We start from the raw sequence: 14,485 nt of genomic DNA on the forward strand, positions 1-14,485 counted from the left end.
TTTATTATTATTATTATTTTTATTATTACGATGATTAAATTATTTCAATGAACATATGCTTTTATTTTTGATATGAACCCTACATAAATAATTCGAATATATAATATCAACCTAGAAAATTAAATTAATTTCCTAAGAACCAATCTCGTATACTTCTAATATGAACCCTAAATGTATTTATTCAGTTTAGAGATAGGTTTTCATTTTTATACAATAACTAAAATTTTATATTTTATAGTTATGTTAAAGTGTTATTTTTCATTAACATCACCATATTTATTTATTAAATTATATTTTAATATAAAAGTTTTAAAATATTTACCATATCAAGTTTCAAACTTCACAATTGTTTGATTAATTATCTTTGAAATTCAAACAAAAGTAAAATAAACTATAGAAGGAAGACAAATGAAAAAAAATTACTACATTTTAAAAATCATTTTATACGGAATACTCACATTATATTTATGGTGAAATTCAATAATTTATTAGATATTATAAGTTTATTTTTAAATATTTCTATAATATACTGTCGGAGATGGTTTATATATATATATATATTCCTTTTATTTTTTGTTTACATATTTGAAAAAGCCCCCAATAAAACAATATATCTATTGAAAATATAACCACACATGATTTTGTTAGTGGTGTGATTATTGTGATCATGTAATGTTGGCGATATGATTTTCTGCTCATGAACGTTGGTCGTCCAGTATAAAAATGCGGGATTGAACAAAGATATGTGTTGCATAAGAAGCGTGCTAAGAAGACATATCATCTTTATTGCATTACTCTTATTAAAATTTGGTAAGATCTAAGTGGAAGACTTTCTAACTCAAGTCAAAGCTGCTCAAACACTCTCCCTTCTTTTCCAATACATTATGAATAGTATTTCTTAAATAACAACCTATTATTTTCCAATACCTTCGAGCTGGGAGATAATAAACAATAAAACTGGAAAATCTTTTTACACTTAGTGTGGTTCAGCAATAATTACAAAACGGTTTGAAATTACAAGTAACACAAGAGCGCAAATGTTTAATCATGCTGCAGTGGTTGGTTTATTATCAAATGGTGAAAAGTTTATCATCAACTGTTACATTAGTTAATAAAGAATGCAATGGTTGACTTAAACAAACATTAACGAAAATTTAAGAGGCTCTCGATACACCAGAAGTAAATTCTTCTCGATACACCAGAAGTAAATTCTTCTACCTTATTATTATCACTAAGACCAATTTTTCGCATGTACAGATGATACGAAAGGAAAGAGGCCCTTACCAATCTGGTCCCAAAGCGCGAGTTGAAACCTAATTGTTCGGTGAGAAGAAAACATCTTATACTCTCGTTAGACTAAACATATCTACACTCTAGGCAATCAGTTAAATCACATCTCTTCTATATAACGTGGACGACCAAAATAAACTTGGTAATATACCCTTTTGATTAAACTTATTCATGGAATTAAAATGGACAACGACTTTACATTCAGCTTCATATGGACAGAAAATCATAACTCTTCTCTTTGAATCCCTTGTTAAATGAAACAATTTTAGGAGTTGTAAGTCTTACTTTTGTTTGTGTTTCAACGATGATTCAGTCTAGAAAAGTACCTTTTTGATTTGGAGAAACGGTACCAAAGAAGATCAATAAGTTCTTGAGAAAAAAAGTTTTCTCATTAAATAACTCTACATTTGTAAATTAAGATATAAGTGGGTTGGGGAGACAGTATAAAAGAAGAGAAGAGAAAAATCAAGACTGTGGTGTGGTGAAGACAGGGAAAAGTTCAGAGAGTTTGACAATTGGTGGTGGTGAAAACAGACAAGGAAAAAAATTGGAGAGGGAGTCACTTGTTTCATAACAGAAAAAAGCCACAGTAAGTGACGCAAAAAGCTGTAGGACAATAAATTGGATGTGAGTGAGAACAATGATGAAGGGAAATGATAAAGAAACGATGAACCAGAGGACATCTAAGCAAAAATACTGATCGTGTGGACATCGAAGCAGCAAAAGTGCAGAGGAGTGTAGCGCACGGAGATGCGGCTGATATATATTCTGATTGTTTGTATTTCCACACGATCAATCATAAAATACCAAAAAAAATGTCTCTTGAAGACATAGCTCCTCTGATTCCTTGTTTGATCAGTAATTTTTGATTATATGTCCTCTGGTTCTCTCTTGAAGACATACCTCTTCACGTATCAGAAATTTTTCAAAACACCAGAAGACACACTTCATCCTATTATATATAAGTGCAATAATTAAGATTCTGAGAAGACACCAAAGACATACCTTCAATAATTCGTGGATCCGACAGTAACTTATCAAACAATGAATCAGAGGATATTAAAGCAAAAATACGCTTACTGTAGTTGCAGAAACTCCAAGGGACAATAAATTTAATAATCAGAAAAATTGCAGAGTAACAGCACTACCTTAATCTGAATCTGAAATTATCGCTGAAAGAGAGAGGGCTATAGGAACAAAGATCTGCTGCGGCAAAATCAAACTAACGGGTTTGAATATAAAAGGAGACGGAGAGAGATAAAAGCACAAGGAGAGAATCACCGAAAACTTGAAACAAGTTGGCAAAAAAAAAGTTTGAAAAACTTTATATATATAAACAAATAACTCCTGAAGGAAGATGATGACGTTCCAGTGAAACTCTGAGAGTGAAAAGATACAACTGTTAAGTGAAAAATAATTCTTGCAATTTAGGGGACGCCTCTGAAGAGATAGGAAGAAGACGTCGTTTGCTAAAATGACACGGTGACGTCATTCCCTTCATCTAAAACAAAATTGAGTACATTGGATGTACTTTTACGATAAACTCCACCGTTAGATACTAACTTTTTTTTCCTATAAAAAAATACTGATGTCACCATACACTGATTGTGGATTTGCTATTATATATAGATTACATGGTAGTAAAATTAGAATTGAAGTATCAAATACAATTTTGAAATATTTATTTTTGTTACTTCTAAAGTAATTGAGTACAATGAATATTCATCTTAAAAATCTTAACATTTTCATTGGTATTACAAGTTCCTCCTTGACCTTCTCAGCCTTACTCAGCCTAGGACCAAGCTCCAACCTGGAAGTCAATCATTCAATCTCATACAAATCATAAATCAACCTCTTAGTCTCTTCAGAGAGTATCTCATACGCTTGGCATATGCGTTTGAAGTTCTCCTCAGCTACTTCTTTCCATCTGCGACCCAAACCAAACAGAAAATATAAAAATCAATAAAAAGGGAAAGAAATGCTAAAGTTGAGATTTTGACACGAACTAGAGGTGATGTATTATGTGATTGGGAAGGACAAGCAATTTAAGATTATTTCAATTTATATAATGTTATACCAAAATCTGCTTCTTCATTTATAAGCAAGTAATATTATTTTTTTGTAAAAGAACTATTCAGAAGATATATAATAATGAATAATAATTTGTGAGAGATATACTAATAAGAAGAATGTGTTAAGACCTTTAAGGGATAAATTTTTGAAGTAATAATTTTTTCAAGCACACAAGTCTTTCATGATTTCAAACAAATCATAAATATCTGATTTGCAATTATAATTTAGCTTATAATTTAGTAAATGATTAGATTGAAATATCTTTTGAGTTTTAATTAGTTTTAAATATTCAGTTATTTTCAAGATTTTGAAATAACTTAGCTAAAAATAATAAAACATATGTGTTATTTGGTATTGACATATTTGAAATTTTATTACAATCAAATCTATAAAAATATATATTTTAGTATAGATAATAACATACCCAAAGTAAATATAAATCTTATGTTTAATATTATTTAAAATAAATTTCAACATATTATTGTTATATTCATTTATGTAATTTTAAATCAATCAACTTTAGTTTTTCCTAATTTTCAGAAATATGTTAAGATATACGTAGTTTTACTATATAAAGTGAATTTAAATGCAAATAAAAATTTATTAAAATTTATCTATTTATAACAGAAAATTATAGTTAAATTCAGAGAATTACATGAAATTTAATGCATCCAAATAATAAACAAACTGATTAAATATTATATGTGTAATTAAAATAAATTAAATCATTTGAAAGAAATTTTACATAAAATATTAAGTTATTTAAAATTGAAAATAAAATATTAATAAGTTAGTATAATAAATTTACTTCGTAAATACTTATGGAGAATCACCTAGTGAATAATAAAAAGGTTTAAAGTTGTTCTCTAATATAAAATTACACTTTCATCCTTCTCTTTGTTCTAAGAACGTCTTCTTCTACGTGTACACTCTATAAACTAGAAAGGCGAGTCAACATTGAGAAAGTCAGAAAACACCGTATAAGAACCAGACGAAACATTCCCCTCCCTCTCGGTATGTACACGTATCCGTTGCATCTATTTTATATAACTTTCTTACAATCAGATTCGTTTTAACTTGGAATGTGGAAATAAAAGGTATTCGTAGGAGATTAGTTCCTTTTTTTCATGCCACAAATTGGAAAAAGCTATGGCCTTTTCTGAAACCCATAGCTTTGCAGGTTGATTTCAGGAAGCGTTGAGTCTCTCTCTTTGTCTTATTCTAGGGTTTTCTTTGTTCTTGCAAGATTCTAGGTCTTCTTCACAGTAATTTGTGTATGTGCTTTTGGGATAAAAACATCATGAAATCACTTTGATTCCTGTTTCGATTTTTGAATACAGTGGTTTGTTGTTTCCTATGATGCATTCGACGGTGCAGCATGGTGGGAACAAGAGTGGCAAGTCCTCCACCAACAATGTATGGGCTAACAACCCTAATCTGGCAAAGACAATGGCAGCTTTAGATGAGTTCAAATCTGGATTCCCGTCAAAGGGTTTAGCAACCGTGTCAAACAAATGGTGGGGGACAGGAACAGAGATTACTGAAGATGGTGGAGGAGATGTCAAGGAGGACAAAGCAGAAATAGCTTCTGAGAAGCAAAGTTCTTTGCTAGCTATTAGGAAAAGAATAGCTGAAGAGGGAAGAGAAGCTCTTGAAATTGGTGTCAGTCGAGGATTTGGTTCCAAAAGACCAGACAAGAGAGATCAGCATCTTCTGTCTCAGATCTGCAAGTCTTCCCTGCCTAAGGATTGGGTCACTGATTCTTCTTGAGTTTGTTTTATATTTGTTTAGAACAGAGTTCCTTCTTGAACCAGTGCTATGTGTTATTTGTGATTTCTCAAGTTCCTCAACTCCCCTGCAACTATGTATTATTATGTTTTGGTATTTGAAATGAATAACATTATTGTAGTAGTGTCTGAGAAGAATGCACTAAGTCTCAAAAGTGATTGGAGATCCAACAGAAAGACTTTGCATCAATAAATAAGTACTATCAATTCCAAAAACATAGAAACAAATGATACAGTTGACAATGAACTTTGAAGGAAAGCTATAATATTAATCAGAGGAGATGCCGGAAAGGGGAGGGGAAGCAGCATAAAGGTGTTGTCAGGTATACGTCTCAGAATTGAAACTACTACACGCCTTGCCTGTGGAGGTTTCCATGAATTTCTTGCTCTACCGTGTGAGGAACACAGTCTGTTTTTTTTATGCCAAATGCCTGCAAATAGAAAATCATCAGGAAAGAGCTTCAAATCCCCTCTCAGAACAGCCTAGGATAAAATACTGAATACTATTTATTGTTTAGAAGATTTAGATACCAAGCAGCATCAGACTATTCATCAGGCAAACTAAAGACTTGTGTCTCAAATCCAGTCAACTCCTGGAAAGGATTAAAGCATATGGTCTGAAGTATCTATCCTTACCCCCCAACTATATGCACAAGAGAAAGAGAAGGATCAAAGGCAATGCTTGACTTATCCTTGAGTTTTGAAAAATTTCCTAGGAAAACATACAAAGTAATGTATCTTGTTGAAGCCACAAAGCAGAATGTATCATACATTTATACAAACCAAAAAAAAAAAAGCAAGGTTCTGAGACAGCCTACAAGAAACGCTAATCAAACCAGATATACTAAACAAGTGCACAAGGAAAGTTAAATTTAACCTTTTGAAGAGTTCTGAAAAGTAGCGGGTACCGTTGTAAGCTACGAACCAAATCAAGACTACCACCAAACCATCTGAAAAAAAAGAGTTAAGGACAGGCAAAAAGAGCCCAAAGAAAGATGCAAAAGCAGATATTTTGAGGTCCTAAAATTTCAAAATCCAACATTTCTCCCCCTACCAAACTGATTTTTCAATCAGAGCTAGGTATAAATAATCTCAAATACTCTTTAATATCATTTATAAGAAGATTTAAAAGATAAAACGAATGAAAAGAAATTCAGACATCACCACCAAATATTTAAAGCAGAAGACAGAGGAGATGACTGAAAAAAAGAGAAAGGATACTGAAGAGGTATCGTTCCCACCAATCAAGCATATACAGCCCGAACGTGACATTGTAAAGATAGATTTTGCGTTGAACCCAGTTCATATCTGATCCAAATTCCTAGAAAATAAAAAAAGGCAGAGATCACAAATCTGGATTCGATGATCTGAAAATATCATTCTCAAAAGACTCAAAATTTACCAGGTGAATCCGGTAGAAAAACGTGATTCAAGATCTACGAAATGGTATCTAAACTTCAGATGGTTGATTCTCTCAAGTATAGTCTTGAAGAGAGAAATCAAAAATTGAACTGAGACGTCGAAGCTGGAAAAGTCTGTCTTGTCTCATCCCACGGTTTAAATTAATCAATTAATTAATTAATATCGGTTATGTGAAACTAACCGGATGGATTGATTTTGACGATTCTTAACCGTCCATCAGTAACAGATCGTCAGACAATCGGTTAACGTTGGTTTGTCTGACCCGAAACACTATACAGCATCGAACCGTTAAAAGTTGCTGCTTATCCAGGGAACATTGAGTCGCCAGGAGTTGAAAACAGAGAAGAAAGGTTGTGGTGATGGAATCAGAGATTTTGGTGTTAGAGAGACAGATTGATGAGTCTGAGAAAATGATCGTTGGTTGGATTGAAGAATATGGTTGAAGAACCACTTAATGGCATTGAGCTCAAGTCATGGTATCCGGCTACAGTGACTGCTCGTTCTAGTGCAGCTATGGCGCCTGTTGCGGGAGAGCCGTCGTCTGCTACATTTACCACTCCGAGAGGGTTTGATTCAACTTATATTATCTAATTTTTTTGTGTTGTTTACATCTGTTTTCATTACAAAGATCTTAAAATACTGAGTTGTGGTTTATACATTGTGGAAGACATTTTTGTAAAACAGTTTTACATATCAGTTACAATCCTTTTGAGTTTCTTCTTCTTCTTCTTCTTCTTCAACCCACAAGCTGTTTGGCTTCAAGAGTCTTCTCATACTCTTCAATAGACTTGAAGAGCTCAGAGAAGTTACCTTTGCCAAAGCCACCACATCCTCCACTCTGGTAAACCTTCCCTTCCTCATCTTTCTTCATGCATCCTACTCTCTGTATTATCTCTATAAATATCGTCGGCCTATCACCACAAGAAGAGATTCTTAGCATCTGATCAACCCTAACTAACATAAAAGAGAAAGAGACTCTTCTTACCTGTCACCAAGTGGCTTTGTAAAGATCTGAAGCAACGTCCCTTGATCATCTCTGTCCACAAGAATCCCCAACTCCTCACACTCCCTAATCTGTTCGTCGCCGAGCACATCTCCAACCCTTTTCTTGAGATTCTTGTAGTAAGTAGGCGGAGGAGAAGGCATGAAGTCGAACCCTCCAACGCCGCTCCTCTTCCGCATCTCCCTCAGAGTCCTGAATATGTCTTCGCTCATCAGAGCCAGATGCTGCAGCCCCGCGCCTTCGTTGTGTTCCAGATACGTCTGAATCTGACTCTTCCTCTTCGTCCCGTGAACCGGCTCGTTTACCGGTAGAAGAACCATCTCGTCGTTGTTGGCTAGCACCGCCGAGTTCAAACCGCTCTCGGCTGTTCCCACGTCGTCTGCTGTGAACTCCGCGAACTGGTGAAAGCCAGTGAACCCCGATAGGTAAGTCAACGCTGGACCAAGCTCGGGGACGTTTCCAACGGCGTGGTCAAGACGCCTTATACCGTAGTCGAGTGGAAACGACGACGTATCATCCACAAGCTCAAATCCGGGAAGGAAATAAGATTTATCGGTTTCTCCTCCGTTATAACTGACGTAACGGAGGACGACGTCTCCGTATAGTTTAACTTCCGCGATCGTAACGGCTCCGTCTAGGACGCTAGGAGGTGAGGAAGGAACGGCGCCGTTAGCTACGCTGATGGAGAAGGCTGACTCAGCGTCTTCGACTTCAATCGCGACGGCTCTTACGCCGAGTCCATGCGAAGAGAAGAAGGAGCGGCAAGAAACGTGATCGAAGGACGGGATGGAGGCTGTAGCGTTTTCGCCGGCGGAGAGAGACGGAGAGTAAGGAGCGGTGAAGAGGAATCGGAGGTCGCCGGAGGTGAGGAGGTAGGAGGCGTGAACCATGTTTCCGGTCGAGAGATCTGATTTGGCGGAGAGTCGCATACCGAGTCCCCAGGAGAAGCGGCGGGCGACGTTGGTGGCGTCGCCGCACCAGAACTCGATGTGGTGGAAGCGCTTTACCTTGAACTTGTCGGACTTTGGATTCTTCCTCACGAACTTGGAGAATCCGACGAGTTTGAATCCCTGCGACGCAGCTTCGTCGTGATGGCTCTCTGAAACGGCGGCGTTTTCGTGCCCCATAGATTTCCACCTTCTGCTGCTTGAACTAGACTCTGTTACGGAACTCAGTGTGGTTCGTTGAGCTATGTACACAAATAATAAGGATTTTAATTTATTTTTAAAATCAGTTTATTTTGGAAAAAAAAAAATCAACGGTTTATACAGTCTTAGTCAGATCGGGTGTTGACTATTGTTGGACATCCAAGAGTACACGTGTACGGTCAGATTTCATCAAAAGGAAACGTTACTTGATATACCTCCTCCCCTGATGGTGCTGGTGGTTGTCTCCTTGTCCAGTTACGGAGTGCGTACGTGTAAGACTTATCCACCGTTGAGAAACATTGCATTTTCCCACAATATCCAAAAGACAAAACTACTTTCTCATATTTTATCTGTTAATGACACATTAATGTCAATTTTTCTAATACACTGCGTATGAAATGTTACAACACAAAGTGTAATTAAAAAAATGATATTCCCTTGTTTTGTACAACACAAATGAGCTTATGTGGATGTAAATAAACTACACCTGCAACATCTAATGCTTGAGTGTGTGAATGTGAGTGTGTGACCCCCTAGTCTACCATTACATCGTTCATGCCTAACTTACAGTTTGCTTTCCATCATACAACAGCCTAACTCATAGTCAGACGCACTTGTGGAGACTTAAGAAAACAACTTAACCACTCCTAATCTCTATGGTCTATCCTAATTACTTCTTTTATACCTCCAATCAGTTGGCATAAGCCCATCTATCATCATTTTTCTATACAGCTCATGCGCTTCGCGCCATAGTCTTTTCCTCCGCAATCCTATCATCATCGTCATGTACGTTACAACATCAGGCAATACTCCTTTGAGATCGAGATTGCAGTATAAACACCACGCCTCTTCCACCTTACCCGCCTTGCACATCCCTTTGATGATAATATTATACGTAATAATACCAATACCCATCTCACTCTTTTCCATATCCTCCAATATCACCAACGCCCTTTTTACCTTCCAATGCTCACATAAACAGTCTAACAAAATGTTGTAGGTGAAAATATCGGGACGCACGCCGCAAGAAACCATCCGACATAGAACCTTGTCAGCAGCTCTGAATCTCCCCACTCGACAATAGCCCTGATAGAGAGTGTTGTAAGTGAATATATCACCGACAATTCCATCACGCACCATCGTACAGAAGATTCTCATCCCATCATCTACCCTCCTAAACTTGCAAAACCCATTTATGAGAGTATTATAAGTCACAAGATTCGGGACGCAACCTTTCCTCACCATAAGCCTAAACGTGTTTTTCGCCTCATCTAGACGACCGTGAATACAAAGCCCATTGATCAACGAATTGTAAGTAACAATATTGGGATCTACTGATCTCCGAATCATCTCCTTATACACTTCCTCAGCCTCTAAAATCCGCCCCTCTTTCACATACGCATCGATCAAAGCACTGAAAGTGACCACATCCGGCTCGATCCCTTTCTTCATCATGTCACTAAGTAATCTAGCGGAGACACCCCAAACACCAGAGCTAAAAAGACCGGTGATAAGTGAGTTATACGTAACAGCATCAGGCCTAACTCCAACGTTCTCCATATGTATCAAAACGTCAATGGCAGCAGTCAAACACCGGTTCTCGCAAAGACCATCGATGATCATGTTGTAGATTACAGCGTTGGGTTCGTAATCCAACTCCACCATCTGATCAACAAGAGACATAGCATCGTGGATCCTATTCACCTTACAGAATCCGTTAACCAGTGATCCGAGCGTGACGACGCTGGGGTTATAACCAAGCTTCATCATCTTTCCGAGGAAAGATAGAGCGGCGGAGAGCTGAGAGCATCTGCATAAACAGTCTATCAAGATACTGAAGCTGTAGAGATCAGGTGTGATTCCTAAGTTATCGACCAGAGTGAAGAGATAGATTACGAGACCGTGCTCGTTCATCTTGGCGATGGCGGTTAGTACTCTACTGAAATCGATGATGGAAGGGAGGGGACGAGACTCGGCCATGTCGTAGAACAAATCGACTGCGTCGTGTAGTTTGATTGAGCGGAGCTCGCTTCTTCTCAATCTCTCTCGGTAGTCGTTGACGCGAGAAAATGCTCGGAGACCGCTAATATATGAGAGAGCAGTTACGGGGTTACCTTTCTCCAGGAGATGACGGTGATGGTGAAGAAACGTTTTCGCGATTGTAATCGATCTCCGCATCCGTAGTGGATTTTTCGGTTAATTGGATTCGTTCACCATCTTAATATCACGGGGCGTCGCGGTGCGAATCCTAAGGAGAAAGACGCCGAGCAGTTATCTCCGGCGAGGTTGATTACTGACTGACGCCGTTGAGTTTTTGCATCAAGGTTTTGTAATGGTTTGTTCACATGAAACGACGACGTATTCGATAATTGAGTTTCCTTTAATTTAAGTGATTAATCCCGTTTGTTTCCTCCCAAACGACGACGTATTGGCACAAAAAAAAAACAGAGATTGCGTTGAATTAGCATATACTGTACAAAAGAATTTCAAATCACCTCGATGGTTTTTCAGTCTCCTACATTTTCAGAGTTAGTATAAGGTTGCAACCTACTTAGTGTCGATCGTGACGTAAAGTTAGACATCACTAGAACAAGTCTTAAGGAACATGTTACAACTTAAGTTGCAAGCTTTACTGAGTAAGCTTATTAGCTATGGCCACAGATTCTCATGCAATGTTTGGTTCCACGTCTTGAGGGTTCTCCACTCTCTTCACGACGTCCCAGCTTGTCGTATACCATCGCCATTAAATACAAAGCTTCAGCTGCTAGTTCATGGTACTGCACAATAATCACAATGGTTAAAACATAGCATCCTCTTACGCAATGATGTGGCGATAGAACAGAGTTCACCCTTATTTTTCAAAAGCAAAAGCTACATAAATATTCTTAATGGCACAAGTTACCTCCAAAGCTTGAAAGCTCATCTGAAGCTTGCCTTAGACAGAATCCAGGACACTGGCGAAATATTTTTACAAGACACAACAAATAAAAGTCAACCGATAAGAAACTCGAAAGTTTGCAACAAGCAAGAAACTAAACTTATCCGTGTAGATAGATTCTATTCGTTATGTTCTAAATATCCTCACTAAGCTTAATATTATAAACCACGATGTCATTCCTTTTTAATTTAATCTAATAAAACAGAGAACAAGTTGGATTATTGCTTTCATTGTTCATCCCCTTCTGGAAACGTATCATTCCTAAACATAACAAACAAATCTCGTACCTTCCATACATGCTACAACCAGTGGAAGGAGGAACAAGGTCAAATCCCTCAGTCCCTGCACTAGCTTTTAGGCAATGGAACATGGATCAAATCATGTTTGAACTTAATGCCTAGTGACACATATATCTAATAGGCAACCACAACTGGATATTTACAGGAGTCGCATCAAGCAATAAAAAAAAGAGTGACCGAAAAAAAAAAAAAAAAAAAAACAATACCTCGAACGATAAAAGGTTAAAAGCCAAAATGCAACGACGAACAAACACTCCCAAGTTGCTGTTTGGAACCAAAACAATCTGATCATCTAGCACAGCTCCTGAATCAAGGCTTCCAAATATTCCTACGTACAAAAACAAAGTAATAACCAACAAGATCCAAACATGATGCAAAGAAGAAGAAAAACAGACCCTAGTAGCTAACCTCGCATGTCAGTAAAAAAATTCAATAGATCATCAGGTGAATACAAAGATGAAAATCTATTTAGTTAAATGCTCAGCTAGCCACACATCCAAGTCTTCCCCAACTTCTCTCAATTTGTTGATGAGCTCTTCCAGCTTCATCTCATACATAATCATAGCATGCCTGCAACATTAATACAAAAATTTCGTCAGGACAACTGTTCTCAAATCCACACTCCATCGTCACTCATCGAAACCAATAAGAGAATCGATTATAACGTTTCAAAGTATCATCAACTCGCGAGAATCTAGTGAAAACGTTGTGCTAATACCTTAGTGAGAGAGAGCAGCAAGTAGAGGGCAAGTCGGTTGTGCTGAGAAACGGAAGAGAAAGGGAAGGGGAGAGACATCTGGAGCATATATCAGCAGGAGAATGCAAACGGAAATTTTGTGCGGAGTTACGGCAAAAGCGCCGGCTGTTCTCGTTGATCCGGCCATCTCTCTCCCTCGCCGCCGCTCGTTTTAGAGCAACAGGAGACTCTATCAATCTCTATTCACTCTGCAGCTCAATTTCTTGCCGGGATTAGGTCCACTTCGGGTGGAGATTTATTTTCGAGTCGAGTCGCCGGGAAAGTGAGCACTCGTTTGAATAGAAAGAACAATAACAATAAAACCAGTTATTTATTTCCGGTTAACAATCGGGTGGTACAGCCGGCCGTTCAGTTAAGAAGAGTATCATTTCACCTAAAAATTAAGTATGTTTATGAACTAGAATATAACAACATCGGGGATGTAGCTCAGATGGTAGAGCGCTCGCTTAGCATGCGAGAGGTATGGGGATCGATACCCCACTTCTCCACTTTATTTTTTTCTAAAAAAATCTACATCACTTCTCCACTTTATTTTCTTTTCTGAAAAAATCTACATCAGCTGATACTTCCTTTTATTAGATGGCGCTCCAAATCCTCTGAAACCACAGGATCTGCCAGCGAATTTTAGACACGACTTTCTTTACTTTAATCTTATGATTCATATGGTGATAAATGTTTCAGGGATGTTATAATGGAATACTCGAAGCAAGTGATGAACATGCTTTGCCATTACTACCAACCCTGTGCAGAGCCTGACCTAACTTCAGACGCAAGCACCTCAGATTTGCTCCACACTAAGATATGAACACTATGGATGATAATGGATATATATTTACAGATAAATGTAGCATAAGTCAAATATCAAAAGAGTGTGAGAAAGAGTATTTGTACTAATCAAAGATGCTTGAGACTTTGATATTCTCTGTAATAACACTTCTTGTTAGCCTTTTCTCTCTCATCTCTCCCCGACAAAAGCTCCCCCGACCAAACTCACGCTGATTCTTCCTTTCTCGACGGAGCTCCGGCGCGTCGCCCATCACGAGCTCTAGATCCAGTCTCGTCTCTTCTCAAGGATCGTATCACACTGTCCTTTTCTTCTCTCGTTTCTCTTTTGCCATGAATCTTAAACCACCATTAATAGGTGACTCTTCTCATCCGTCAGTCACAATCTCTAATTCCTCAACATCTGCTCAACCTGCTGTCTCACCGGATCCTCGTTGGCCATCTAAGTGTCGCTGGTCGATTGAGTCTTCAACGCCGACCACATCAACTCCATGTACGGTCTCAACGGAAAAAGAAATTTCTGCTGATACAGAGTTGTCCTCTACTCCTCCAGTTCCGATAGTGAATGATGGCAAAGCAGACCAACTAGATGTCGTCGGTTTGGTGTCGAATCCCATGGATTCAGACGAAACCCTAACCCAAAAATTAGGGGAAATCGATTCTAGTGGAATAGATGCACAAGTAGCTTCCGGCGATAGTGTCACCTTACCGGAAATCGTTCACCAGACGGAAGAAAATGCTGGTACGAACTCTCCACATTCGATCTCACCACATCAATCAACTGGTCTTCCCTTGATAACTATTCCCTCTCCCGAGATATCTGTGGATACTCAAGCTACTTTTGTTCCTTCAATTGGAGCTTGGGCCAAGCCTCTCGCCTTTGCACCACCAGCAACTCCTCCAACACCGGCAACACCAAGTGACTTTGATCCGCAGAACCTTAATAATCTCGTTGATTCTTTTTGGCCAACATTGACTGATGGTC

General features: G+C 37.9%; 3 protein-coding genes, 2 long non-coding RNA genes and 1 other non-coding gene across 10 annotated transcripts; 2 read left to right on the forward strand and 4 right to left on the reverse strand.

Moving 5' to 3' along the window:
• Positions 1–958: 958 nt before the first annotated feature.
• LOC130512917 (uncharacterized) lies at positions 959–2,777 on the reverse strand. Its single transcript, XR_008946554.1, has 2 exons — positions 2,439–2,777; positions 959–2,242 (listed from the first exon to the last, which is right to left on the reverse strand). It is a non-coding gene; the product is annotated as an uncharacterized LOC130512917 (long non-coding RNA).
• A 1,477-nt stretch (positions 2,778–4,254) lies between these two features.
• Positions 4,255–5,274, forward strand: LOC108856960 (uncharacterized). 5 transcript variants are annotated; one of them, XM_018630872.2, is made up of 2 exons: positions 4,255–4,377; positions 4,704–5,274. In XM_018630872.2, exon 2 carries the CDS (start codon positions 4,720–4,722, stop codon positions 5,131–5,133), a length of 414 nt encoding a protein of 137 aa, XP_018486374.1. In that variant the 5' UTR covers positions 4,255–4,377; positions 4,704–4,719; the 3' UTR covers positions 5,134–5,274. The 5 variants fall into 5 exon arrangements, with proteins under 5 accessions (XP_018486374.1, XP_018486370.1, XP_018486373.1 ...); XM_018630868.2 differs by having other exon boundaries at positions 4,342–4,460; XM_018630871.2 differs by lacking the exon at positions 4,255–4,377 and adding an exon at positions 4,444–4,543.
• A 1,861-nt stretch (positions 5,275–7,135) lies between these two features.
• LOC108863521 (4-hydroxyphenylpyruvate dioxygenase) lies at positions 7,136–8,765 on the reverse strand. The gene is made up of 2 exons (XM_018637977.2): positions 7,558–8,765; positions 7,136–7,483 (listed from the first exon to the last, which is right to left on the reverse strand). Exons 1-2 carry the CDS (start codon positions 8,700–8,702, stop codon positions 7,309–7,311), a joined length of 1,320 nt encoding a protein of 439 aa, XP_018493479.1. The 5' UTR covers positions 8,703–8,765; the 3' UTR covers positions 7,136–7,308.
• A 352-nt stretch (positions 8,766–9,117) lies between these two features.
• On the reverse strand, positions 9,118–11,025 carry LOC108863520 (pentatricopeptide repeat-containing protein At1g06580). The gene has a single exon (XM_018637976.2). It carries the CDS (start codon positions 10,899–10,901, stop codon positions 9,390–9,392), a length of 1,512 nt encoding a protein of 503 aa, XP_018493478.1. The 5' UTR covers positions 10,902–11,025; the 3' UTR covers positions 9,118–9,389.
• A 141-nt stretch (positions 11,026–11,166) lies between these two features.
• Positions 11,167–12,991, reverse strand: LOC108863522 (uncharacterized). Its single transcript, XR_001951119.2, has 6 exons — positions 12,679–12,991; positions 12,369–12,530; positions 12,167–12,288; positions 11,949–12,012; positions 11,626–11,677; positions 11,167–11,500 (listed from the first exon to the last, which is right to left on the reverse strand). It is a non-coding gene; the product is annotated as an uncharacterized LOC108863522 (long non-coding RNA).
• Positions 12,992–13,132: 141 nt separating this feature from the next.
• Positions 13,133–13,205, forward strand: TRNAA-AGC (transfer RNA alanine (anticodon AGC)). Its single transcript has one exon. It is a non-coding gene; the product is annotated as a tRNA-Ala (tRNA).
• Positions 13,206–14,485: the final 1,280 nt, after the last annotated feature.

The sequence above is a fragment of the Raphanus sativus genome, chromosome 5, assembly GCF_000801105.2.
Source record: "Raphanus sativus cultivar WK10039 chromosome 5, ASM80110v3, whole genome shotgun sequence".
Classification (NCBI taxonomy): domain Eukaryota; kingdom Viridiplantae; phylum Streptophyta; class Magnoliopsida; order Brassicales; family Brassicaceae; genus Raphanus; species Raphanus sativus.

What these genes read in the sequence shown, in the direction of transcription:
- LOC108863521 (XM_018637977.2), bottom strand. Translation starts at nt 8,702, where the DNA reads ATGGGGCACGAAAACGCCGCCGTTTCAGAGAGCCATCACGACGAAGCT. An exon ending in ACAAAGCCACTTGGTGACAG is followed by an intron (nt 7,484 to 7,557) that starts GTAAGAAGAGTC and finishes TTGTGGTGATAG; the next exon opens with GCCGACGATATTTATAGAGA.
- LOC108863520 (XM_018637976.2), bottom strand. Translation starts at nt 10,901, where the DNA reads ATGCGGAGATCGATTACAATCGCGAAAACGTTTCTTCACCATCACCGT.
- LOC108856960 (XM_018630872.2), top strand. Translation starts at nt 4,720, where the DNA reads ATGATGCATTCGACGGTGCAGCATGGTGGGAACAAGAGTGGCAAGTCC.